This window comes from Tetrao urogallus (assembly GCF_951394365.1).
Source record: "Tetrao urogallus genome assembly, chromosome: 4".
NCBI lineage: Eukaryota > Metazoa > Chordata > Aves > Galliformes > Phasianidae > Tetrao > Tetrao urogallus.
In genome coordinates this window covers 59,878,747-59,905,394 of record NC_136817.1, presented here as the reverse complement: position 1 = coordinate 59,905,394, position 26,648 = coordinate 59,878,747, and the positions used below count along the sequence as shown (strand labels likewise).

Here is a 26,648-nt window from a genome sequence, read left to right as displayed (position 1 = left end):
CACCTGAATCAGTAAAGCTACACCAAGCATGTCACAGTGTTAAATTTAAGTGCTTCCAAAAGGACATCAATAAGTGCATGTAAACACGAAGGTCTTCCCTACAGCTAAAATTACCGTGCAGTCCATCAGCTTTTTATTTGCAGTAGGGACAGAACTGAGCATACATTCTACTTACTCCTTTAACTATTAGCCCTTTCTGGTTTCATGGTGCACAGGAGCCCACCCCACAGTTAATGAAATCAGAAGCTGAGGAAAAAAGGCGTGTATGTTTAGCGCACACAACAGATGAAAGCCAAGTATTCCCAGAGGAAACCAAATCTCCTTGGCTACTCGAAGTCCAACGTTCTGCACTCCATGGAGTTTTCAGGAGAATGCTTGAGATACAGAAGAGATTTTAAAAAAGACACAGAAAGGGAAGAAAAGCTTTCAAGGATTTTTGTAGGGACTTCATTTGAGGTCAGACTGAAAACTCTGAAGAACAGAAAGACACAGTGGCACACCCTTATAAAAATAAGGAGCTCATCCCCCAGTCCAGTGGCAAACTTACCATGTTAAAATCTAAAAGATGTTCCTCATCATTGGGTATTTCCTTTACATCTGAAAATTCTCCTACACCATTCTCTCCCTTGGCATTTGTATAACACTCTTAGAGTGGATGGGGAGTGTTCAGAGGAAAAAGAAAGGAAAAAAAAAAAAAAAAAAGAAAAATTGAGGTACGCCATTATTTGCATTGAGCCAAAATGAAAGCATCTTGAACGCTAGATCACACTCTTAGATCACTTAAACTGTGCTCATGGAGGATTCTAGTTTGACATCCATAAATAGCTCAAAGTAATATCTTACTGAGGCAACATCCAGTCTTTCCTGGATAACTAAACTGATGTTAATAATAATGCTGCTCAGTTAATGAAAACATCTAGAAAATACAGCACAAAGATGAAAAATTACTTTATTATCAACGGTTCCATACATTTCTCAATTCTGATACTGCACAGTGTTTCAGGTCATCTATATTTCTACGCGCACACAAAATATAGTGCAGTCTGATACTGACAGAAGCTCAAAAATTGCGAATGAGAATGGTTGTAATTTGTAATTTTCCAGGATAATCTTCCATATATAATAACAGCACATATAAATACATATGGATTGCATGCATCAGTGTTCACGTGTATATAACTATCCATACAGGAAACTCCATATTTGTGAAGCAGTAACATTAGATCTGAGTATAAAGCTCTGGTTTTCTTAAGCTTAGTCTAAAAGACAAATTCCTTGAATTATTCAACTTCACACAAATTCTGGCACTGTATTAAGCAGCTTCTGGACTTTTTTTTTTTTTTTTTTTAATTTAAACACTGCTTTCCTCTGATGAAATAAGGTAGTGAAACACTGAGACAATTTGTGAGTTCACCAGCAGATGTCAGCAGTAAGACGACACAATTCACTCACAGGAGTTAGAGGATTACTCTGCATAAAGTACATATTCACAGTTCTGAGTCACTGCATTTGCTATTAGACAGATAGTATCTCTGCAATTACCACCATGGGAAAAAAACTTGACAAGAGGACACTAAATAACGTCACTTTCTAAATACCAAATATTTTTCCAGTCTGATAAGCCCAGGAGGCAAACCCTGTAGGCATGAACCCTTCCACAGCACAAACACATCTCTACAGCTGGGAGCTCATTAAGCAAAGAAGTTTCTGAAGGTAACCTAAACATGGTTCAGTTGGCTGTACTCTAAGGTGCACTCTAAAAATAATTCAGTAATAATTACTGGCTACTGTAATTCCAGACTATTAAAGAACATCATCTCTGATGAAAAGTTTCTTGCACTGAGTCTCTGAAAGCATCAGAGATCCATCAGTTCAGAATTATTATTCAGATTTCTAGCATTATTTAGCCTTCTTCCCAGAAAAGATAAACTGGCATGCAGCAAAATCCAGAACAAACAAAAAAGCTCTGGATTCTGTTGACAGAATTCCTGGCCTTTGGCCAGCTGTCAGACGTTACAAATATTTGGGAGGCAACAGAGAGAGCTGGAAGCACACCTGCTTTTGCCAGTGAGCTGCCTGCCACCAAGGCTGAGCTTAATGCTCAGCGTGGGACCAAAAAACTCCCAGACTGTCGCTGTGAATGGTGGCCAGGAGGCAGATCCCTCTGCTTCCCAGCTTGAGAGAAATTCCTCACATTCACCAAATAATTAGCATGTTGTTTATGCAAACCTATAAAAGGCAGTTATGCTTTTACATTCCGGTGAAAATGAGTTGCCTACACGTTGTACACATTGAAGCATTCAAAAAATGTCATGAAGTATTTTCAGAGTCAGAGGTTAACGCATTCTGTGTAAAGCCAAATTCTGGAATTAAGTGAGTCACAAAATAGTAAGACTATTTTGAAAGCTCTTTCACTTAAGAACTAGTTAGAATCATGCCGAAGGTTTGACTGCAGATCTAATTTAGGAATCCCAGCTCTCTCTCAGGTAATTTATTATAAAAATGTACTTCCTTTTTCTTGTGTTTGTTTCTGTTTAAATGTAAGTAGTAGTACTAACTTATCTGCAACAATTCAAATCCACAACAAAGACCACTTAATTCTAGCCCAGATGCAACAGTTCAAGCATGCACGGTTTCTTACCTTCACACTGTGACACAGGAAAAAGGGGAGAATAGAGCGCCTTTTCCCACCAGCACTGCTTTTCCTGGCTGCCACTCATTCTCTGCAGATCAGTATTCAATACAGAAAACTGTTTAGACAATAATCATGCTTCATTATGCCATAAATAACATACTTACATGAAAAGGAGGAAAGCGATGTGACAGTCAATTTGCTAGGTCGCATAGGTCACACCATTCAATTTCTAACACTAATGGGAAAGGACTGTCAAACTACAGCCATTACCTGAACTGCTACAGCCAGTACGAACCTGTTCAGGGGCTCTTACATCACAGATTTAGAGCTGTACAAACCCAGAACAAAACCACGAATTCCAGCTTCACACTTTATAATCTCAGTGAGAACACACAGATATCCAAGAGATGAAAAACGAAACAATCTTAGCCAACACGATAAATCATTCAGTGTAAAACAAAACAGAAGAAAGTAAACAAAACCCAGCAAAATTGAAGGTCTGTATTCTGGAAGGGTGAATAAGCAATACCATTATTATAAGAGCAGTAAGAGAATTAATGTCACTATGAGGAAAAACTAGTTACAGGAGTTATTAATAAATTTGCTTATGCTAAAAATATTCACTAAAAATGCATAAATATTCTCCCCCACAACATACTGCAGTGCTAACTGAAGTTTACCAGGGCCTTTTCTTCGTGAAATACTGAAGGCTTGGTACGCGGGGACTTCCCTAGACTTATGACTTCATCTGTAACTCCATTCCCCCTTACAAAGATGCCAGCTTGTAGCATCCCCTATAGATATTAGGTGGAATTGTTCTTACATATAGTAGCAATATTGCTACCAGCCGCTACGAAGTGCTAACAAGTGAGTTTCAATGCTGAATACCTATCCAGTTCCCTCCTCTGTAACCCTGAGAACATCTGAGGATGGAAAATCATGGAGCCTCTTCTTCACAGAATCACAGAACTCACTGAGGTTGGAAAAGAGTTCCAAGATCACTGCCTACCAACAATCAGTATCTCCCCACTTTTTGTTCCTCTTTAATCTACTGCAAAATTATGAAGCCATAGAACCTGAACATACAAATTGCTATTCCTCAAAAAATGGAAGTCTTTCTCAAACCAACTCAGGAGTGCCACAATGACAGCACCTTCCAGATGAAATTCTTTTCCCCATGAAATTCTCCTGCAACAGACACTGAAATGATCATGCTTTTTCCTATCACAATACTCCCCTTTCAGAATAAACCTCCAAAAGCAAGAACTCTAACTCTAGAAAAAGGATTTCTGAGGAAATAAAGCCATAGTCAAAAAAAAAAAAAAAAAAAAAAAAAAGCCCAAGGGTTTTTGAAGCAGAATTTAACAGGAAATACACACAGGTAGAAACAAACGGAATCAGAAAAATAAAATCATCACTCTGCTGCTGACTACAGACAGAGGTATCTAAACTCCACCAGCACTACGCTTTATTAACTTCAGAGCTCTCATGCTGCTGATGTCACACCTGCACTCCTATCTCCGTGTGATGTGCTGGGTGAAGCACAGCAGGTTACAAACAAAGCCAGCTTCAGACTGGCAGGGTTTCACAAGCTACGGCTTCCTTGTTTCCTGGGCTGAGCCACCATCAGAGCCGACATGTCTGCATCAGGAAGGCAGCTCAGTGACTGCTGCTGGCCAGCTCTGCTCCTCATCCTGCCAGCCTTACCCCAGTATCACAAGTGTGAAATAGGGAAGAGAAGCAGCCCAGCAGGGCAACAGCTTAAGCTGTGATCTGGTGCTCCTGGCCCTGCGATGATCCTCATGGAATGACTTCTAAGCCAGCTTTAAGGTCTGATGTCTAAAACTAAGGGATATTTCTAGAAAGATCTGCTACCAATACTAAATCCAGCCGGGGTTTGTCTTCAGGAGAGGATGAGGGGCAGGAGCTGCTGTCTATACATTCACTGAATTAAACCATTTCTTCCTTTCATTGTTTAGATGTTTAATACAATTGCAGTTTGTCAGTAAACATTAAAAAACAATTTAGCATTCTTTCTTTTACAACTACATTTTCAGCTTATACCTCCCCTTTCTTGTACGCACACTTCCAAAAAGTTGTTTTAAATTTTCCAGTCACTCATCTGAACAGCTGTTATTCTCAAACTGTACTAGCATTAGACACTGCAAGGGGCAGATTTCCTCTCTAAAATCATTCATATTATTTTACTTTTCTCTTGAACAGAGTTCAAAGCTAACAAGGCAAAACCACGTGCAATGGCTGCTTCACTCCCAGCCTTGCTGCAGGTCTGGGAGAAGACTGATGGTTTCCTTCTTGCATTTTACAGCTAGAAAACTCAGGCTTTCCTTAGAGCCTCTGGCTAAAGATATGTAAAATCACCTGAAGACTTCAGAACTCACAAAATGACTACAACACTGCAGTTATGCAAGGTTCACCTGTCCCCAGCTCTGGCCAAGTCAGTCACAATTTTCTACTACTTTGCAGTAATTAGGGTCAGAATTGCAGTTACGTATAAAAACTAAAACTTCAATTATTTTCTGCATGCTTCTGTTTCTGTCCCTCACTTGCTTCTCCATACAACAACGGAATAAAATCCTGTTAACGTTTGCTATTGTTTGCATAACAGCATGAAAGAAGAATGAATCTCCAAAATTTTAACTAGCATTTATATACCCTTCATTGGCAACCTGCTGACATTTGCTCCTTCCAACATCATTTTATGTCTGTCCCAAATAAAACTTGCTCAGAAGTTCACACAGCAGCAGGGCTATCTTTAGTCTTTCATCTAAAATTTCAAATGAAACCTCTGGTTTCTGGAACATCAGTACCAATACTTTCTATAGAAATAAAAATATTTTTTTTTTTTTTCCTTCTAAAAATTCTCATGCTGTTTCAAAGATCTAATTACAGTGAAACAACTCTGCAGTTCAACCAATGCAGCAAACATGGAAGATCTTCTGAATGTAAATAGATAATGGCCACTTTGCAGATCATGATGCAAGTGCAATCTAGTGTTTTGCTAAGGGTACAAGTGAGCAACCTCCACAGACAGTTTTCTCCTATGCTGTCAACTCTGTACATGAAGTTGCTTTCTCCATCTCTTCTATTTACAGATGTGAGAAAGAGCATATATAGCAGCTTTCCAGATCAGATAGTAAGACTGAGACCAAGATGTGATGGAACACACTTGGTTTTTGCCTGTTAAAACTTTGACCTTTCCCAACACTGTGTGTATTTAGTTTGTTAATTATTTCCATATTTCTGGTTAAAGGTTGTAATTGAAGTTAGTATAACGGTGATTCTAACCACAAATCTAACAGTGTTCAGCTCCATATAAATAACGTTTTGCCCAAGTATGGAAATATTACTGCCAAGTATCTGAAATTCTTTCTAATGGGCCACTGTAAGACCACTGTAAAAGAAGGAAAATACAGGTAGCTAAGACCTCTTTGACTACATTTTTTTTTATGAAAACAAATGGAAAATTACGCAGAGATAATTCAACCTGCTGTTACAAAAATCAACACAAGCACTGCATGCATTTGAGCAGGATTTTTGCATTCTTCCCAGCTGTTTTATCCATCTACTTTCTACAAATATATATATTTTTTGCTTTTATTGGTGCAAAAACATGACTCGCAAGTTTAATTTATTCAATTCTCTGCCTCTCTTCAAGACTTCTAGGCAATAAAGACTTGCAAACCATGACGTCCAAGCTCACGAAATGTCTCAAACACAGGGCATCTTCATATACACAAATATATACAACATGAAACAAGTGAGCTGACAAACACAAATAATTTAGACGTCACAGCAGCAATGAACCCATGGAGTCCCATTCCAAAAGATGATATTCAAATTATACTTCATCAGCTAGTCTGGGAACATACATCTGGCTGTGGTAGTTACAAAGGAAGCCAAGTCTAAGCTGTATATTCCTAAAGCCCGTCAGAGTTAAAGAGAGTTAAAGCAGAGTTTACAGAACAAACACAACTCTTTCCTTATCTTCTGTCACTGCATTCTCCTTCAAGTTTCTCTTTTTTTCACATGAAACCTCCTCAGTGCCACCACTATTTTCAGAAATGGTGAACTTTGGGCTGCGCTTTTCAGGTTACCTTCTTTCAAGAAAGATGACCAACACTGGGCGCAGTGCTCCAGCTTGCCGAGTTAAATACGAATACCCCATTACTCCAATCAAAAAGTACCTCAGCACATCTCAGAGGCCAATTAAGTCACAAGATCCACGAGCACTGACGTGATTTTGCTAATCAAATTCCCTCAGCCCATGGGCACTTATTAGCATGTTCAGACCTCAGAAGTATAGTAACAACCCAACAGAACCCACAAGTTCATTATGAGTATGATAAGCATTCTTAGGGCTCACCTACTAAATTAGAGCCCATGTAACATGTATTGATATGAGTTTCAGTGTTATTAATGTCAGGCACCATTAACAGGGCATACTTACCCATAACTCCACAGCTAAATGGTAAGAGCATTTACCTGGAAGAACATGGACTGTACCTCAATGTCTTTTTTTTTTTTTTTTTTTTTTTTTTTTTTTTAATTAAATCTTAAGACAAGGTATATAATACAATTTTAAAGAACTTCAGTGTGAGTTATTGGCACATTCCTGCTGTAAAACATGCTACAATCCTGAATGGAGTGCTAAATAAGGGAGGAAGGAAACTCAGCCAGATTCTTTTATGTTCTTGTAAATAGGAGGTATTGAAAAATGTGTTTGCACATGTACATAATACAGGTTTATGTGATGCAAAACCAATTCATCCACCATTACATCATGATCTACATTAGTATTTTCAAGTTCATTACTTAGGCAAAACACTGGAGATACTCGTATCTCAGAACACAACTCAAACATTGTTAGATAACAATGAGTTAAACAACACATTTAAATATTATCGTAAGTCAATAAAGTCTCATTTAAAGAATCCTTTAGAAAAACTGACTGCTGCTAATCATACCCTCCCCTGCATATCTGCAGGGTGTCAAGAAGGAATGTCTCTCCTAAATGATTTTAGTTATACATTTTTTTACATTGATTTTAACACTGATGAGAATACTGCTACTCCTAACAAGAAACAAGTTCAAACAGTCTAACTGTATGACACTTGCACCCTTGCACACAAAATAATCATCATCTTTACTACAGCTTGCTGCATAACCAATACATTAGAATCTGTTGCCTTACTGCTTGAAAACTTTTACATATAGACTTAACTTCAATAAATTTAAATGTGCTCTCAAGTTAAAAAGCCAATTACCATCAGATATGCATTAACTGCTCTTAGACAAGCCCAGAGTGCACGTGCACTCTCTTGAGACACACTATATATAGGAAGGCTAGCTGACCCAGTCTTTCTGAGTTTAAACTGTAATCAGGCTCCTCAAGTCTCCTAGGAAGAGCTTAATTTCAAACCAAATTAGAGTCCAGACTGCCAAAAGTACATGACCTGAGAACGGGAAGCAGTTAGCTTTACTCTTGTGACAGAGAATATAAGGAAAATAGAATACTAGAAATTTCTGAGCAGTAATTGGTACCAGTGCTTTTTTCAAGGCTTGCAGCTATCATAAACTTTGAAGCCACTATAAGTTTATAGCAAGCACATACTATTTTCTTGTATGGGTAAGTCATCGAAAAGCGCAAATCATCCTCATGGAGCGCTAAACTTCAAGAAAGGAGATCTGTAAAGAGGCTGGAAGGAAATTCTCTCTCCTACTATTACCATTTATTCACTTATTACATTCCACCCTATGATAAAGCTAGACAGACTCTGTTATGCCTGGTTAAAGGTAATTTCCAGAATCTCCTCTGACTTATAGCCTTGGTGTATTCATTTTATTGGTGACTTTAATCACAAGGCCTGGCACAAACAGAAAATCCCCAGACTCTGGAGAAGCAGGAAGCCACAGTTATTTGATTCTGTTGCACAAGCAGCAGACAAGCAGAAGAAGCAGTAATAGTAATTAATTCACAGGAGAATGAGAGGAGCAATAAATGAGGAAGAAAAATAACGAACTTTTCCATTCAACACAAGTTTGCTTCAGATTTAGCAAGAAAATGGTTACTCTCCCCATATATGATTTAGCGTTTCAAACCTGTAACTAAAGAGTATACAATCAGTACAACACAAGCTGATTACAATTGTTCAGTTAAAAACAAAGAATTCCTTCCTAAAGGAGATACTACAACTGCCAGGTACACAGAGGAAGAGACTGAAGAGGAAAAGACCACCTCAGATTCACCTTAAGTATCCATGCAGTTTCTCTGGGACAAATATTGGAGATCAAGGATTTTTTTTTCCTTCAAGAGCAGAGGGAGCTAACAGCAAGAAAAGCTTGGCTATTTATGGCTGGAAGGGTATTTTGTTTTAAATCTTTACTTAACCTACAATTAACTGAGTGAAAACTCTGAGCTCAACTCATACTGAGGCTCGCTTACAGTGCTGCGGTAGCAACGTACATTTTGCATCCATGCTTTACTTCATTTTATGTCTAACACTGACAAGAGAACACTTTACCTTCCAGGCAATTACCCCTTCTCCAGAAACATTTCTGTGCCTAAGTTGACATGCGATAGTTCAGCTCCAGTCTTCTACTTGGAAATAGTAAAACTCATACTGACATTCATATTGAGAAGACTGACTTCAGATCTTCCTCTTGGTATTTTAAAATAGGCATGAATCAAAACCAGTAATATTTCACTACTCAAAATTTATGCACGCTTTAATATATGTAAATCATAAACTAAAAGTCTTATGTTAACAGATTTTAAAGTGTACACGAGAATACACATGCACGTGTTTCCAAAGCTATGCAAGATGACACTAATGCCTGAAAATGGTTAATATTTCACAGAACCACTTAACGATTAAGGTTCAGAAGGACCTCTGGCAGTCATCATGTCCAACCTCCTTGCTCAAGCAGGGTCACCAAGAGGAGATTGACCAGGACTGTGTCCAGATAGCTTCCAAGTATCTCTAAGGGAGGAGACTCCACAACCTTTTATGGCAACCTGTGCCAACGCTATGCCACCCTCACAGTAAAAAACAAACAAAAAACAGTTTCCTGATGTTCAGGCAGAACCTCTTGTGTTTCTGTAGAATATATTTTCCTAGAGAGCTGTACAACTACAATCATTTAAATGGAACTGTCACATGACAAATTGCTGGTTACCACCTGTTAGCTGCAAATTCCGTAATTTTGCACATCCACGTACCTCTTCGAGCTCTCCTGAAGAAACAGGATTATCTTCGTAAGTGGGGAAATGGCATCCTGCTTTACAACTGCAAAACCTGCTAGTCTCCTCTCGCGGCTCCACTATTCTGCAGTTTACTTTAGAGCTCTCCATTACCCTCCCATCTAGGGATTCTTTCATACTGCATTCTAAACATGGATCTTGGTTTCCTACTGGTAACATCCCAGCAGACTCTTCTTGGGAATCCAGTGATGTTTGTGCACTCTTCTCCATTCCAGACTTTTTTAATCTGGGAAGAAATTTTCCAGATTCGAGCTCTGATTTTCCATAATAATGCCCTTCTTTTTCTGCATCTTCTTCCAGAGGTTTGAGATCTGCTTGTGGATCCTCAAACACATCTACTTGGGAAGGGACAGCAATATTTCCCTCATCTTTTTCTGACTCAAATTCTGACTCACTTCCACCACCTGGAGAAAGTTCAGATGCAGAAATCGGGCGAAAGTGAGTCCTTGGAGAAATCCTTATAGCCCTGTATTGCGTTCGATCAACACCACATATCCTGGGATGTAAAACCTCACTGTCTGAATCAGAGCACAGAATTGACTTAGGTTTAAAGCTAGGGCTGAAAGATGCAATTCCTTCTGGCTCAAATGAGCACTCTACATGAAGAACTTGAGAAAATGGATTGTTCAGGTCAAAGGAAGAGAATGAGTATTCAAGCCCTGGTTCTTCAACTTGAAAGTTACCGCAAGCTCCCAGTAAGTCTTCATGGAAGATAAAAGAAAAACCCTTATTTAATCCATTATCTCCACTCTTTGATTGATCGCTCTGTTCAAATGACACAAATGGCCTCCATAACTGCCTATGACCAGGGGCAAAGCTATTACCTGGAGTCATAAAAACATCTGTACCAGCAATTGTCACTACATCAGAAGCTGCACATTGCAATAAGCTCCCTTTTGAGTGACTAGGTGGCACCACTGCCCATTCTCCATCACTGTTAAACGTTTTCAGCTCCCCATACACACCACCAAGTATAAATGAGTTTTCTTTATCTTGGTTAACATCCCAAGGTTTTGACGGTGTAGTATAGTCACCACCATCTACTTTTGACAAATCATTTGAGACAAACGCTCTCTTCTCTAAATTCTCTTTTTGACCTTCCCAGAGGTGATACTCTGATCTCTGCACTGCTTTATTGGGCTCCTGGAGGGTTTCAACTTTTGCTTCTGTATCCAAACAGCAGCAATAGTTATTTACATCAGCTGAAAACAATTCATCTTCTATTCCTTCTATTTCTAACATTGCTGCAGAATTTCTGTCTGTCATATTTGTCCAAATATCTTTAATAACCCCTGAGCTGTAGCCATCTCCATGTGGACTGCTTGCACTACACCCCTGTGTAGTTTCAAAGTCTTTATTTTCTGCTTTTTGTTCGAGCTGAATACCACAGACAGATTCTAGCTTAGATTTTTTTTTGAAAATCAAAGCGGGCATTTCTCCTAAAGTTCTAGCTTGTTGCTGGCAGGTTTCTTCTGGCAAAAAGTCTAGAATTTCTTCATCTACATAACCTGAAGACACTCTAGGAACTACATAATTAATATCTTCTGCATTAAATTGCGTGGATTCTTCATACGGAATATTTAAAGTCTCATTGTCTGAACGTGTTTCTTCTGAGTGTGACCATGGACTACAAGTTCTTGTTGAAAGATTGGAACAGTGTTCATTTTCATCGAAGGCACTATTTTTGGTCCATATTAGCAACCTAGACTGTGTTTTCCCAAGAATATTAGCAGTGCTACTAGAATCTGCATTTTCATTTCCCAAGTTGAGTGTTTCAAAAGAAAACGGTAAAACAGAGTTACTGCATTGCACTTCAAACACTGAAAAACAAGAGTTTATACCAGACCCTTCATTAATATCTGAAAAGAGCTCTTGATTGCCAGCAAGCATATGTGAATTAAGCATTGTGCTGTCTAAGATGGGGGAGAATCTGATAGGAGAATCTCCTCCAAAACTTTCTCCATCTGCATCGCCAGAACTAGAAGATGAACAGCACTCCCAAAATTGAGCTAAATTACTAAGGTCTTGCAAGAACCACCCTTCAGCACCAACAGAGCTGGTTGAATCTGTCCATATTGCACTTTCCCCTTGCAACTCCATTCCATCTAACACTATGCAACATTCTGCCTCAAAATCATTTTTTTCTTTACTCTTCTGTCGAATCATATTTAAAATCCGACTCTCCCCTTGCATCGTATCTGAGGCACCAGGATCCAACATGGATTGATCAATATCCACTTCATAGAAGTGTGTTAGTTCGGACAGATGAACATCATCTAAATATTTGTCGTCCTCTGGTTGAGAACAAACTGAGGTCCCAGCGAGGTCAATATCCTCATTTAGAACTGCAGGCATTTCTACAAAGTGACCATCGATGAAAGTACCTGCTGCGAGGTATGTTTTATGAACGTTATTGTTGCTAATACAAAGACCATGCACTGATTCAGACAACTCTTCTACAGCCTCTGATGTTATGCCACATATATCTTCTCTGTTGCGGTATGTAGTCTCCAGCTTGCTTTTTCTGCTAAGAGGAACAAAGTACTCTGTGATCGGCTCAGTATACCACAAGGGCTCTTCTTTATATTCCTTTTCATTTCTGCTGTCTATGTACAAATCTTTTCCATCATTACCGCAAGCTTCTTTTCTTCCAATTTCTTTTAATGGCCTTTTACCTCTTTTGCACAGCTGTTTGATGGACCCGCTGCTGCTGCTGCTACTGCTTCCACTGTGGACTTTTCTATCGGCCTTTTCACCAGATTTCACTGCAAGCCTGCTTTGCCCATTACGCCCTTTTTTATTTCGCACCTCTCTTGTTTTGTGTCTCACTTTAATGCATTTCACTGATGCCCTGTATTCACCTTGATTACCACTAGAACTCGAGCCAGCCTCACTGGATCCAGATGACCAGGAGCGAGGACGCATCTTTCCCTCAGACTTATGTCGGACTTGTTTTTTATACAAAACAGGCTTATCTTCAATGGCGTTGTTGCTAAACTTGTTTTCTTTCTCATTTCTACTTTTCTTCTGCTGGGTTCTTTCATGTACAGCGGCAGGTACTTTATTACTTCTGTCTTTAGTTACTTCACTTTCACTATTGCAGTCCTTTGGAGAAGATGTATCTGTGCTAGTTGGTGGAGCAGTGGATGAAGATGAGGAGCTAGAGTAAGAGCATACTTTGGATTTATTCCACACGGTCATAATTTCCTGCAGGCAAACTGGCTTTTCAGAAAGAGGAGGAAATGCTTCATAGTACCTAAAAGTAATATAAAAAGGTGACATTTGTATCTTAGAATTTCAGACAGGCATTAAATAGAAAGTATTACTAAAAACACATCAAAACACTGCCTATCCACTTCTCAAAAAAAGCCTAGTTTGTTCTATTTATACACACACCATTCACTGCCCTGTTTACCTGAATGATAACAAAGGGGAGATTAAGATAAACTTATGGTTATATACTCATGCATGTTTTAAAAGATACTACAAAATAAAACTCCTATTTTTAGAAAGTACTAAACTTCACTGTAGGTGAAAATTGTGATTGCTTAAAATAGCGAAGGCCTGATCCCAAATTTATTAGATATTGAAGCTATTTAATAGCTACCTTAAAGGTGTGCAACTTAAAAATATAAATGAGGAAGTCCTCATTTTCAGTCAATTTAGTTCTGAATTTCAGTTGTCCACTGTTAACTATACACTGCAAAACACAGTGTTAGCTTCTACATAGTTTGTTCTTCACTTATAAAAAACGTTGCTCAAAAAAATCAAACATCAGTATGTGTTTGAAAAGAAACCAGTATGTCCCAACTTCTAGAAAAAAAAAAAAAGCAAAACAAAAAAAAGCCTTAGCTACTGGGAAAAAAAAAAAAAAAAGATATTGCCCGACAGGAGTATAACGTGTAACAGCTCTGTCCAACAGGGACAAGATTGAAGCAGCCTATGTTGGACAATAAATATATGCATGCAGATTCTCATGCATGCTCCAATGAAAACCTTTTCAAAAACATTCAAAAGGCAGTTAAGTTAAATGTGAGTTCACAGAATCAGCTTCCTGAAGAAGTATTGTTCATTTAGCAATACTTCCACTGGACTGTTGCAAGCAATGACTAAGAAGATGGAGAAAGCAGTATGTCCAAGAAAAGTCAACCACAAAGCTCCTGGATACTTCACTAACACCAGACTGAGGTACTTGGTATCCAATAGGTCACTTTGGTTATGAAGAGATTAAGGATTATGAAGAGTTTCAGTTTCCCATTTCTGCAACAGAAGTTCAGAAGATGGAAAACTCAATCTCTTCTTGCAGTTTGTCAATCCATGCTGTTTTAAGGGCTTTTAATTCTTCTAGCTGACTTGGTTTCGAGCAGACTAAAATACAGTATTGGTCTGAGTTCAGTTTATAGTCAAAAGAAGAAGGAAAAAGAAAGTAGTCAGGACTTTCTTATACTTAAATATGTAAGATGAACAAAAGAAGATGGCAGGAAAAAAACCAAAGATTGCATAATATCCACAAAGCTTCAGATTTACCACTAAAAACTTCATTGTTTTAAAATACGAATATAGAAGGAGAAGAGAGCAGTTATGAGATATATTAATAAAATATGATTACGTTAATAATAATAATAAATGCATACATTTCTACTTGATCCTTTGCTGTGGGAGATAAATCAGCTTCAGGAGACAATGAGCCTTCTAACTTTTTGTGAATCTTCTCCTCTGTTTTGGAAGAAAATTCCAAATGCTTAACAGAAAAGTTCAAAAAGCCAATACATTTTATACCAGTACTAAACAAAAAGCACCAGGACATACATCTATAATAGCAGTACGTTTTCATAAAATACTGGAGCAATTTATAGTCTGAGCATCAGGGACACAGAAGACACAAGTTATTACCAAAGATTCAAGACTTCCACCATTGTCTTGCTGGCCTGGAAAATTTCACCAAACTGCTAGCAGCTGCAGGCCATTTTGTGGTTAGCAATGCCCCCATTAGGACATTTCTTATTGAGATTTTAATTACTTCATATTCAAATCCTATCCTCATCATACATTACAACATACAAAAAACAAGCAAACCAAAACCCAACAGTTTAACTAAACATTTTTAAGAACTGCATGTCACCAAAAGGAAGCATCCTTGCTTCCTTTTTCCTTTCCTTTTTCCTTTGCATCCAGTCGCTGTTTTGAGAGCATATGAAGGCATACTTCCTAAGCAAAAAGCAACACTGATTTTCAATTCTTTGTATTAGAATGTGTAAAACATAAATTAAAAAAAAAAAAAAAAAAAAAAAAAAAAAAAAGAAAGATAAAAGAAGCTGTGAAATGCACACAAATGTTACTTATTTTTTTCTGAATAAATGGTGAGCACCATTTTGACTCAGCAAGGAAGTGTCACAACACAGTTCTATTCAATACTGAGACAAGTGATTAGTGTTTAAAAGCAGAAAAATGAATTGAAACAGCTAAAATCATCCTTTAAGTAGACAAATACTTATTCTTTATTGTTCATTTTACTGTAAGGTGTCAGAGGGTGCTGCTGTGTGCCCGAACAAACATTTACATGCAAAGAATTCACAGTGGAGTAACAGCAATTTTATATCATGCCATATGCTTTAGAACATAAAGCCCCCATTACTACTCCCCTAAAAGCCAGGAATTTCAAGCACACCTCCATTACACTTATTTGAATGATTTTCACAGAACAGCTAGCACAGAGTAATTTGAGGCCGATCTATTCCTTGCAAATATCAATATACAAAAGGAACAGAATCAAGCCTGATTTATTTTCATTTCTTTTGACAAGAAAACAACGAATATGGAGTATTCACTAAAAAAAAGAAGTGTTCTCCCAAGGCAAATGCTATTCACGAATGGCTTCTTCTTAGGCAGACAAAGCACACCAGTGTACGACTGTTGGAACTGTATGCAATTCTTTGAATCAAATTATTAATGTTTATTTTTAAATTGCGTGGCCAAAATGAAAAATTACAGTACAGTTAATACAACACATATAACCTGAGAAGCTTGAGGGTTTATTTCTTACCTTGCTTACTCTGAAGGTCTTTCAGTTTGGAGCAAAGCTCCTCCACTAAAGTTTCAATCCCAGAGCTCTGCACAATAAACACCACCACAGAAGTAAAAAAAGGAGGAAAAACAGAAAAACAAAACTTAGCAAAAAGGATATTCATTTTACATAAATACAACAAAATACAGTAAACATGTCTTGGCAGCCATTTTCTTTTCACATGGTAACTAAATTATTCCCCATATTTAAATCCATTCCTCTAAGTAAATTCATTAGAGGTAAATCCCATGAAATTCGCACTAAGGTTTCAAGTCAGAAGCATCACTGTATACCCAAGGCTTTGTCACACTTAACTGCACTGTATCACTTGGTTTGGCTGAGTGTCTCAGGACAAAATCCAAGAATCAGTCCATCACTAAGATGCATTTCAGAAAGCTAAGTCTGAGCCCTTTCGCTGCTCAATTTATACCTGTGAGAAAGGGACTATTGAAAAAGATGAAGAAAATCAGGTGAAGGTGAAAAGTAGAAGAGTGCAAAAGGACAGGTGGCGTGGAGGATACATGCAACACATACCCCATTGTTCTGTTGTTGCAATGCCCAATTTTTAACATTGTGTTGTTTGTTTAGAAGAGCAGAGGGAAAAATAAACAGCTTATTCACCTTCCCCTATAAGCCTCTATTTGCTCCTTTATTCCCCCACATAAGCCTTCTTTACACTCAAATTTCCTTTTAAGTCTCATTTCAGTGTTATTTACACATGCATTTGTTCTGCTTTTTCTATCTGCCTAGACTTGTGAGCAGCTCTAGATCAAACAACAGTACCAGAACAGCAAAATGCTGGAAGATAAACATGCATAAAGCAGAACAGTATGCTGCCAAGCGTCCCATAGGAGAAAACACCGTGCTGTTCTAACAGAATAAAACTTGGATGCCAGTCAGTGAAATACTGAACACTAACCTACGGCCTGAAATGACAATTTCTTGTGGAAGAAAAGCCAGGTGAGGTGAGTATTTTGGTACTCAGGGGTCACCTTTGGCAACTGCACTTTTCATAACTGCAAACAGAAGGTTGGAACCACAGCAAAAAGGAGCACAGGGCAACATGGGAGGAGGATGTGGAAAGCCACCTTCACATCACCCTACTGCTGCAAGTGGTAAATACGGAGCACTGGGCAGCTTCTTCTACCCTATGCACAGATTCCCCAATAGCAGCTCCATCTCGTCCCCAACCCGCTTGGACATTGTGAGACTTGTACAAAGCTCTTGTGGAATTACCTCACCTTCTGAGTTTGACATGTCTCATGCACTCACACGGAGTGAAAATGCACGCTCTCCAAAGGTAACGCGTCATGGTAAAGAAATGTATTCAAAGTTTAAGATTTGCTGTGTCACTATGGTGGCGAATTTTGTTTCCCCATGATATAAAAGATCCTTCTTTCTCCTGGCTACTGGCTAGAAATTGCTAAGAAATGTGAACGTATGAGATTAAAGCACAAATAAACTTTATGAAAAAGGAAATACTAAATTATACAGAGAACCAGCTTGTTTAAACCAGTGTCAGAAACATGCCCTTGAAAAATCATATACTAAAGCAATGACGTACACACTAACCTCTAAATTTTAATTATTTGCAGTCAAGTGAGAAAGCAATTTTCTGTTCCTATCGGCACTGCTGCACTGAAGTACTAAATATGAAACTTTATGCCACGTACTTAACTGAGTATGACTTAGCAGTATTAAACATCAGAAGGTATCTCCTACATCAGTAAATTTACTAACATAAATTATATTACTTAGAAACAACCAAGCAGCACAGTAAAAGGGACAAACCTACATAGCTGTAAGAATTGTCAATTTATACCTTTACCTCTTTTGACCCCCCCCTTCCTCCCCGCAAAAGGGCAACAGAGGAGGAGCTGGCCCTGTTTTTGCTTAGCTCTCAGAACTGTCTAACTGAATCGGCGCATGTAGCAAATACTCAAAATCTAAGCAACACAAGTTAAGGAAGTAAATCTGTACGATCACATCAAAACAAAAACAAAAAATCAACCCAGAACAGCAACAAAATGCTCACCATTGCACCGAAGAAGGGAAAACTTTTGGAATCAAACACTTCATTTCCTCCTGTACCATGAAACTAATACTCAAGTCAGCTGACACGCTGCATGCTGTCCTGCATAGCACTCCCATGTAGCTAGTGCTAGGTTTAAAGGGAAAAAAAAAAACAAACCACGAACAACTGTGCAGAATGCCAAGTCTCCAGAGACCACTTACTCAACCTCTTACTGCAGTCTGTAAAAACAGGCTGCAGGCAATGTAATGAATGCCTCAGCAACTATCTTCTATCTGATTGTGTTCTTATCTGAATATATGATTTATTTACTGAAATTTTCCATTGTTTAGGTCAATGCACAGCAGTTTCAGCAATCCTACTGCCAGAACGCAGGATATGCCAGGATATTGTGTGAGCTGCCTCAAGTGCTTCGATCAGGTTCAAATGCAAAGGCAATCCCCAAATAGTACAAATATCAGAGTACCTTTATAAGTACTTTCCAATATGGAGGTTTTAGCACTTAATTAGGATTGCTTTTGTAATTCCAACATGAAAGACTTAAATCTTATGATCATCTCTAAGATTATTTAAACTACTGACCCAGATTTCTACTAACCTATTTCTCTCATTCGAATGACAGAAGATAGGGTATCATTTTTTTAATTCAAAATTCCATCTCGTATGTCAAATCTTCCTCCATACCAAACACATTTTATTCTGTCTTACTGTTTCCAATATCCTTCAAATTCATTCCTCTGCTTGAACTTACAGCCAGTTCCATCAAAAGTTTTGCTTCTTGGCTTTTCATCAGCTGGCTGAAGCAAGGGAAGGATTACATAAAGGAGAGGTGTTATATTACTGGCACAGGAATGATTGTGCTAATAGATAAATTAAGCTTCTGAACTCACCCAGCATGAAAAAGAACAGTCAATCTGACTGCTTGAGTTAAGAGGACTCTCACTACTAGCCAGCCTTGCTTACTGACCAAAATGACTCCATTCGAAGCCCAATAAGTGCAGTTCTGCGTAGCATGGAATGAGAGCAATTAAAAAAAAAAAAAAAGAAAAAACCTCACACACATTTTAGATGTAAATTTATACTTATATATTGCATACATTGTATACACGCATGTATACACACACATACACACATCCATACAAATATATTTAAATAACAACAAAGCATCAACATCATTTTACATGCTCTCCTTTTCAAATGGAGCAATTCAAGAAATGGCAAGTTATGACATCAGCTCAAAGCAACTCCACTGCTTCTGAAGGTTCAGTCCTGTATAGCTGCAGAAATGTTCCCAAAAGAGACTAAATCCGTACACTTAATTACTTCAGAAATACTTTTATGCATTTAAGATATTCAGTTTAACTGCAACTATGGAAAAAAAATAGTATTATGCATATAAAATTCAAGTCTGCTAAAAACTGTTGTCTGTGTAACAGTGGACACCAGCTATAACATTCTGAGAGCTTAAAGGAAGAAGCAGTCAAACATCAGGCCCTGTCACTTTAATTCTGGCTGACCTTTATCTCTGTTAGTGGTTTTCTGAGCATTGCAAACAAGCACCACTGAGCACCATACAGAAGATTTAGTGTTTATTTTTTCCTTGGATTTGAACACAACTGGTCACAATGATTTCATACCATTTCTTCTATGGAATCGAAGACAGCACAGGCTAGCAGAACTTGCTTTTTCACTGGTTCTGCAGCCTTTTCCATATTCCAGTAATGATGTCAATGTATGGCTTGCATACTGCGATCCAAAGAATGCCATGCAAACGTGTGCACTGATCTATAAATCTGTACATCATCAATACCCAAAAATTTTGGACAGAGAAATAGAAAACATACCAAGAAAAAAAAAGGAGTTGTAGTATCCAATATCTAGAATGAGCTTTCGAAACCAGATGTACTATAATACAACTGCAGAAATAGAAAAACTGATTATAAAACTCAAGAGGCAAAGATTGTAATGTTACCATTCCCCCCCCCTCCCTTCTGGCCTAGTAAGTTAATACTTTCCTCTAGAAGCTCTGCCTTGCATGCTCCTAATGCACTGAACAGGGTGCACTACGTGAGGCCTGCAAGGTATGAGGAAAGTTCCTTGTTCATCTTGAGGCTTTTTCAGTGACCAAACCAATCACCTGGGTGTCTGGAGAGCTTTCTAGCTTAGACTTTTGAAACAAGTCCTTGCTTTACTTCCACATTTCCATATTTCAGTTCCACAGAACTACACAGGTTGGAAAGGACCTGTGGAGGTCACTGCTCAGACCCCCTGAGCGGAATACTGACGCTTCTCTCACAGAACACAAGTCCAAACAATCTTGCAATTAAGGTTAATCAATAGATTCATAGTCTCAAATCACTGTTACGACAGGCCATCAGCCTCTCCAGACAGACACTGTCCTCTGATCCCAGTGCACCACGACTGTTTTCTTGGCACGCAGCCTGTCACCAAGTGAAGGATTAGGCAGCTATTCCATATGAATCAGCTGTTAAGCCACGTGAACTGAATGAGGTACAAAACGTGATTCACTGCAATCACACATCTATTTCTCTATTTTGTAGAATGAAAAAGAACTAGGCAATGCCTAGGTTTCCATCTTCTCAAATGCAAAGGAACTGTTAGAAGCACCTCAGACCTCTTGCGGGGTGAGAGCAGACTTACTTGCCTATCCATGGTCAAAGGTGCTCTGCACAAGAAGTGGGAACCAAAACCGAATATCCCCACTGCCTCCACAATTCCTGCCATTTCCAGCAGAAATTCCTCCATTTACACATACACATTTACAAAATATAGACACAGTCTATATTTTTCCAAGGTTAAAAATTTTATTAAATATACATGAGGAATAACTTACTGCTTCCCTTGCTACCTGCATGAAGGAACTGCAACTGAAACTCAATATTCTTGGACCTGCTATTCATCTATACTAGGAATGTTCTATTTATCTCCACTGTGTCCGTAAGGCTGTTACTTCAGAAAAAAGTCATGGGTAAGTTCAGATGTGCGTTCCTTCCATTTGTGCTTAATGTCCTGCATCTGCTTTAATCATTCGTAACAATACACTTGTGTGGGGAAGCAGGACAGTCCTGTAAAGGTGGCTGTCCAAAATCAGGTGAGCACTGTACAGTATGGAGAGCAGTTCCGCAAAGTCTGCAATCAGAACAAGTGAAAAACAAGGAAAAGTATCTGTAAGAACAGAAAGACAGAATTAATATGGCCAATGTAGTGCTGCCTTGCACAAGCACAAATAACATTTGAATAACAAACACCTTTACAACAAGGGTGTTGGACCAGTCAAAAAAAAAAAAACACCAAATAAACTTTTATATGGGGCTCATGAATACTTGATCTGAATAATCTTCAATGGATGTGTTACCTTGGAATAGATGACTTTCTTTAGCAGGCAAAATAAAATAAAATAAAATAAAATTTCAAGCACAACAAGAGCAGTGGTTCTCCAACATGGAAACAAAACGCTTTCTTACAACTCTCTTGATCTTGTCTTTTGTACTATGACAGCAATAAGAAAAGTAAATCACTTATCTAGAATCAGGCTTAAGATTCAGAACTATTATTCATCACTTCACATACTATATTCTGAAACGGAAATCACAGCATGTATTATTTAGTCATTCCAGATAAGAATTCAAATATCAACTCTAAGTTAAAACTAACACATAATCCCCTGACCTCTATTATTTCACTTCATTATTCAGTGGCCACATTCCAGCTACTGTAGATTCTTAACTCTAAATTGAGCTACACTGAGATGAATTTTATCCCCCCGAGAGAGAATAATTTGCCTCTAAAAAATATTCTTCTTGATTATTATTAATTGCTAATAAACAAACACACTGACTTCAAAGCCACAATAGATTTAGTGTTCTTGTAAGCAGAGCTGCTGAGGGAATTTAATTAACAGTACTTCAGCCTTCAGATGCTGAAATATTCTAATCTGTATCATCAGTGAGATAGGAGAAATTTGTAAAAGCACATTTCCTCCACTCATGCAAAAGTGATCTTCTGCACAGAGCAAAAAGCAGAAGAGACACTTGCAGTAGACAGGGACTCTGCAATATCCACTGAAGTCTGCTTGTGCTTAAGATAAAATTCACAACAGACTCCAACTGTGTGTGTGTGTGTTCCTTCTACATGATGAAAAATAATATCCTAGTAACTTTATGCTGTGATGAGAGATAAGTCATCATCCAGAGAGTACCTCAAACAAATGTTATGAAGTTCTGTTCAGACAAAGCTTCCATGAAGTACTTCCTGTTCAACATATATTTTTTCTATATCGAGAAAATAGGCAGAGTTTTAATAATTGAAACTTCTATCAACTGCCACATGAGTTACTTTTGTACTTGGGGTAGCAGCCTTAACAAAGCTGATGGCATGCTACCAATAATATCTCCTGGACTGCAAAAATCATATGGAAAAATGAATTGATTGATTGTAATTAATTTGCTCTGAGAGTTACTTCAGCAAGACAAATATACTTCAAGTATTAATGTGGTAGCTGATGTTATAAAATATGGATTAATGCAGTTTGCCAAATCCAACATAATGCATAATGAAATGAGGGAGAAAAAAAAAAAAAGAAGTAATGTTTTGAAGCCAATGGATTTGGTAATACAGAACCAACACAAATTCTCTTAAACCAATTCAAATTAAATTATCCCAGAAAAACAATGACTGGTTGGAAATGAAGTTCTGTGGTGCTTTCTCACAGAAGCAGCTCAGTTTTACTTCTAAAAAACATTTAATCTAAAATTCTTCTTAACATCTTGACTGATTTTAAAACCCTTTCATAAATAACACCATGTGTTCTAAAGATAGACATCATAAACCTTTCCAGAAGGCCAACAAGGTTACCCAAAAGGAAGATTATTTTCTCTCATGTTCAGAAGTGTTCTGGGTTTTGAGGAAAAAACCCAACAACCATCTTTCTCAGACACAGAGAAATGCTTACTGCTGAGCTAAGCTAAGACACATCAGGAAGAACAATGAACATACTGCATGTCAGCATTTAAAATGAAAGAAAATTCAGAGTTAAACACAAGCAAGGGGAGAAAACAACAAAAAAAAAACCCAGCCAGGTGTAAGTTCATCTAGCAGACGACTTGGTCTTCTACATGCTGACAATACAAACAGGTCATATTTCTCTCTCATAATTCAAAGCAAGCAAATCCAACGCTCCAAACAGTGTCATGCGCACACCTTAAGGTGTCCTCAAATAGTTTAGAAGAACAGAGCCATCTATTCTGCGAATTAAAACTCTAGCACCATCTTGGGGCAGAATTTCACATGCAGCACTACAAGCATTCAATGAGAGCCCTGTGATATGGAACACGGCTGAAACCTGCTCATACTACTGAGCAAATCAGCCTTTGGCAGAAAACTGGTCAGTTAAAAGGTAATTGGCTTGAATTTGTGATGAACAGCCACGCAACAGAAGTGATATCGATATCAGTATGAAATGTACCTACTGAAAAGTCATACACATCAATTTTCAAAAAGTAACCTTGATTTCCATTCCTGCTAAGACAATTCCCACCTTGCAAAAATTCAACATGGATGGATTTTTGCACTCTTACATTTTTCTTTTTCACCTAAACTTTGGGAAATCAAAGATAGCAGTAACAGGACAGAATGCACTAAGTTTCATTTATCAAATCCAGAATGATTTACAAACTTTCAGAATTAGGAGATCCAAAAGCATTAAAGTAACTCAGAAAATATATCTGAACTAACTGACCTTTTAGGTATACCAGTCAGAATCAGAAGTCATTAAATAATGTCAGAAACTGCTGCTATTACTTAACATTTGAGGCAGTATTTTTGAGATGTCTTCGCTAAAAATAAGGAATTTTTCATAAATATTCTCTAGTCCTAACTGTTTCTTGGTGTTGTTTTTTATTTCCCCCCAATCCAATGTTTAATCAGAACAGGTACCCTTACTTTGCCAGCTAAATGCAAACCAACTCTTCAAAATTTCTCCTACATTTTAGCAGAATAAGAAAATAAAAACTTTATGCAAGATCAGTAACTAATGAGCTTTGTAGAATTTGAACAACTCTTCACCACTCCTTTTTGACCCACTTTTTAAACTCCATTCAAGCATTCTGGAAAAAATAAGCTTCAGAACTACAGTTAGAGTAACAATTGATTACTGGACTGAAATACTTGTCTTATTCCTTCTCACCATCCTTCTGTCTTCATTCTGTAGTGAGCTGTGATATACTTAACTGCCTCTGATTGCATCAGAGGTGTCTGCAGGCAAAGACTCAAACAAATATTGACAACTTGAGACACCAAAATGTTTGTCACACAGAAAATACCACCCTCAGCACACACACATGGAAAGTGTTTGCATCTTCTGTAAATCTCTCACAAATGAAAGTACTTAGTCCACAACGTGATTGGCCACTGGGAGACACAGTGATGCCAGTCAGCCTCCCTGACTTTTCACACACTGTGTAACTTGAAAAGTGCTTCAGAAAAAACACCACACTGCAGACTTCTACATCTCAAACGCTTGTTTTCTGCACCAACAAATTATAACCAGAATCCTGCATTTCTGTCTCAGGCTAATGTTTCTCAACATCAGGTTTTTATTAGTTTTGTTTTTAATGAGACAATACTGAATTCTCACAGTAACAAAGCTAAGCTACCAAGCTAAACGCTCCCAGAGAATGAATACCATGAAAACGGAAGCCCATGAAAGACAAGTTCTCAAAAAACGTTACTTCTACCATGAAACAAAAGAGTTTACTTTTACCAATCCAAATTTCATCTCATTTATTTTATGATTTCCTCTTCCCAGTAAGCACCAGACAGCATCTTCTTTAAACAGTCGCCCAAATTGCAGGCCTTTGATTATTCATTTAGGAAAGAGGCAGATCAGCAGCAATTTCTCAACACGTTACTAGTTTAAATAATCCAACATGAAGATCAAAGCTAAGGTACCTGAAATTTTGCTCCTAAAGTTGGTCACACAAAATAAGTATTGCGAGTCAACCTGAAATCTAACAGACAAATTATCTCAATTTCAATGCACATGAAATCCCCAAATCTACCCCAGGGTGACAGATGGAGCAAAACTGTGTTAGTTACTTCCTTAAATAGCTTGAGACTTCTCACATACACTACTAAGTATTTTCATCTTCTTGTAGAAAAGAAATCACAAACGTTGCACAGAGCAGCCACAATAACTCAAGAGAAATGACATTTCTTGCACACTGAAACATAATGTCATAATACTGTCTTCTGTCAATTAGCACATAGAGATACACATAGGCACCAGCCAAGATAGAAAATTTTTCTGCTTTTCAAGCAAGTTGTTTTTTGTTTATTTTTAAATTACACTCAAATCTAAGCAGGATCATCTCCCACAACTCTTGTGCTCAAAAATAACGTTTCTCTCTTGTACAATGCAAATCTATCTGCACTATCTACAGCATTAAGCAACAGGCTTCAAACCTTGAGAAAGGTTGGAAGGTTCCATTCTGTATGAAAACATGAGAAAAAATTACATATTCTGCAGTTCTGTTAAAGACAATAAACAAGCAAGCTTAACTACCTAGGTAAGCAACAGAAGTCAAAATAGTCCTGCCAAAACAAGAGACTGCAATTTATAGATTACAGCTTCTTGTTGAACAGTAAAACTTTACAAGGTGGCGGGATTCAAAGGAAGAAGTTACTTGTTTAATCTTTCAGACCTCACATCTTTTCATTCCTTTATAACTCTAGCTAAAGGGCTTCTTCCCTTCTTAATCTGTTTTAGATGATACAAGCTTTCAAGTGAAGGCAGGCTAGGGATTAGTAATACATTTATCTCACTCCTTTCCCTTTTCTCCTTCATTCATGCTCCTTCATTTTCATTTGTGATGATGCGTACAGAGAATCATTCTTAATGCTAAAAGTCAATTGTGGGTATTCCTGCAGTATGTGCAGATTATTAGCTTTTGTTGTTCACGAGCACATGAAGATTGCCATACCACCAGAAAGGCAATATTTCTTGAAATTATTTCTTCATACTTCCTTTTTACATTAACGCTTACAGTAGTCAGATTGCTGACTTCAGTGCTCTGTAACTATACAGCACAGCAAATTACCATCAAAATTATACTTTGTTCAGACTGTAAGTAATGGGAAAATGCAAGTTCAGAAAACTTCCCAGTTAGTCAGTGAACACTTCAGTAATTGGACAAATGCTCAAGCGGCTTCATATACAAAAAGACAGTAAATGACAAGAATGCTGCTGAAGACAAAAGCAATAATCACACAAATCAATTCCATTTTCTTCATTATTTTTAGCCACATACCTTCCCCACTCTTGTTGGGGAAAGTCTCCATGTGAATCTGACCAGGCAGCTTTTAGTTTACATTTCTTTCACCCCAACTAAGTTCAACTCAGAATACCAATTCACTTTCCTGATCACACTCTCCACACAACCACACAAATACTTGGGCAACTGCAAACTGTGACCAGGAGGTTGTATAGAGCAGTAACATGACCAGGCCGCACAAGCAGGGGTAGAATTTCCCTTACTGTTGAGAGAAATATAAGCATTTGTAGTTCAGCAATTAGACTTTCTGATCTCTGTAGTCTGAAAAATCTCACTTAAGAGCT

The 26,648-nt window shown here is 37.9% G+C and overlaps 1 protein-coding gene across 1 annotated transcript in view; it reads right to left on the bottom strand.

The window, feature by feature from the left end:
• KIAA0232 overlaps positions 1-26,648 on the bottom strand; it is a gene marked incomplete at both ends in the record, with an annotated part of 44,016 nt that overhangs the window by 584 nt on the left and 16,784 nt on the right. The window contains 5 exons of the mRNA XM_079534214.1: positions 548-645; positions 2,642-2,750; positions 9,876-13,173; positions 14,552-14,633; positions 15,961-16,027. Coding sequence (XP_079390340.1) covers positions 548-645; positions 2,642-2,750; positions 9,876-13,173; positions 14,552-14,633; positions 15,961-16,027 — 3,654 coding nt within the window. The remainder of the gene's footprint in view (positions 1-547; positions 646-2,641; positions 2,751-9,875; positions 13,174-14,551; positions 14,634-15,960; positions 16,028-26,648) is intronic.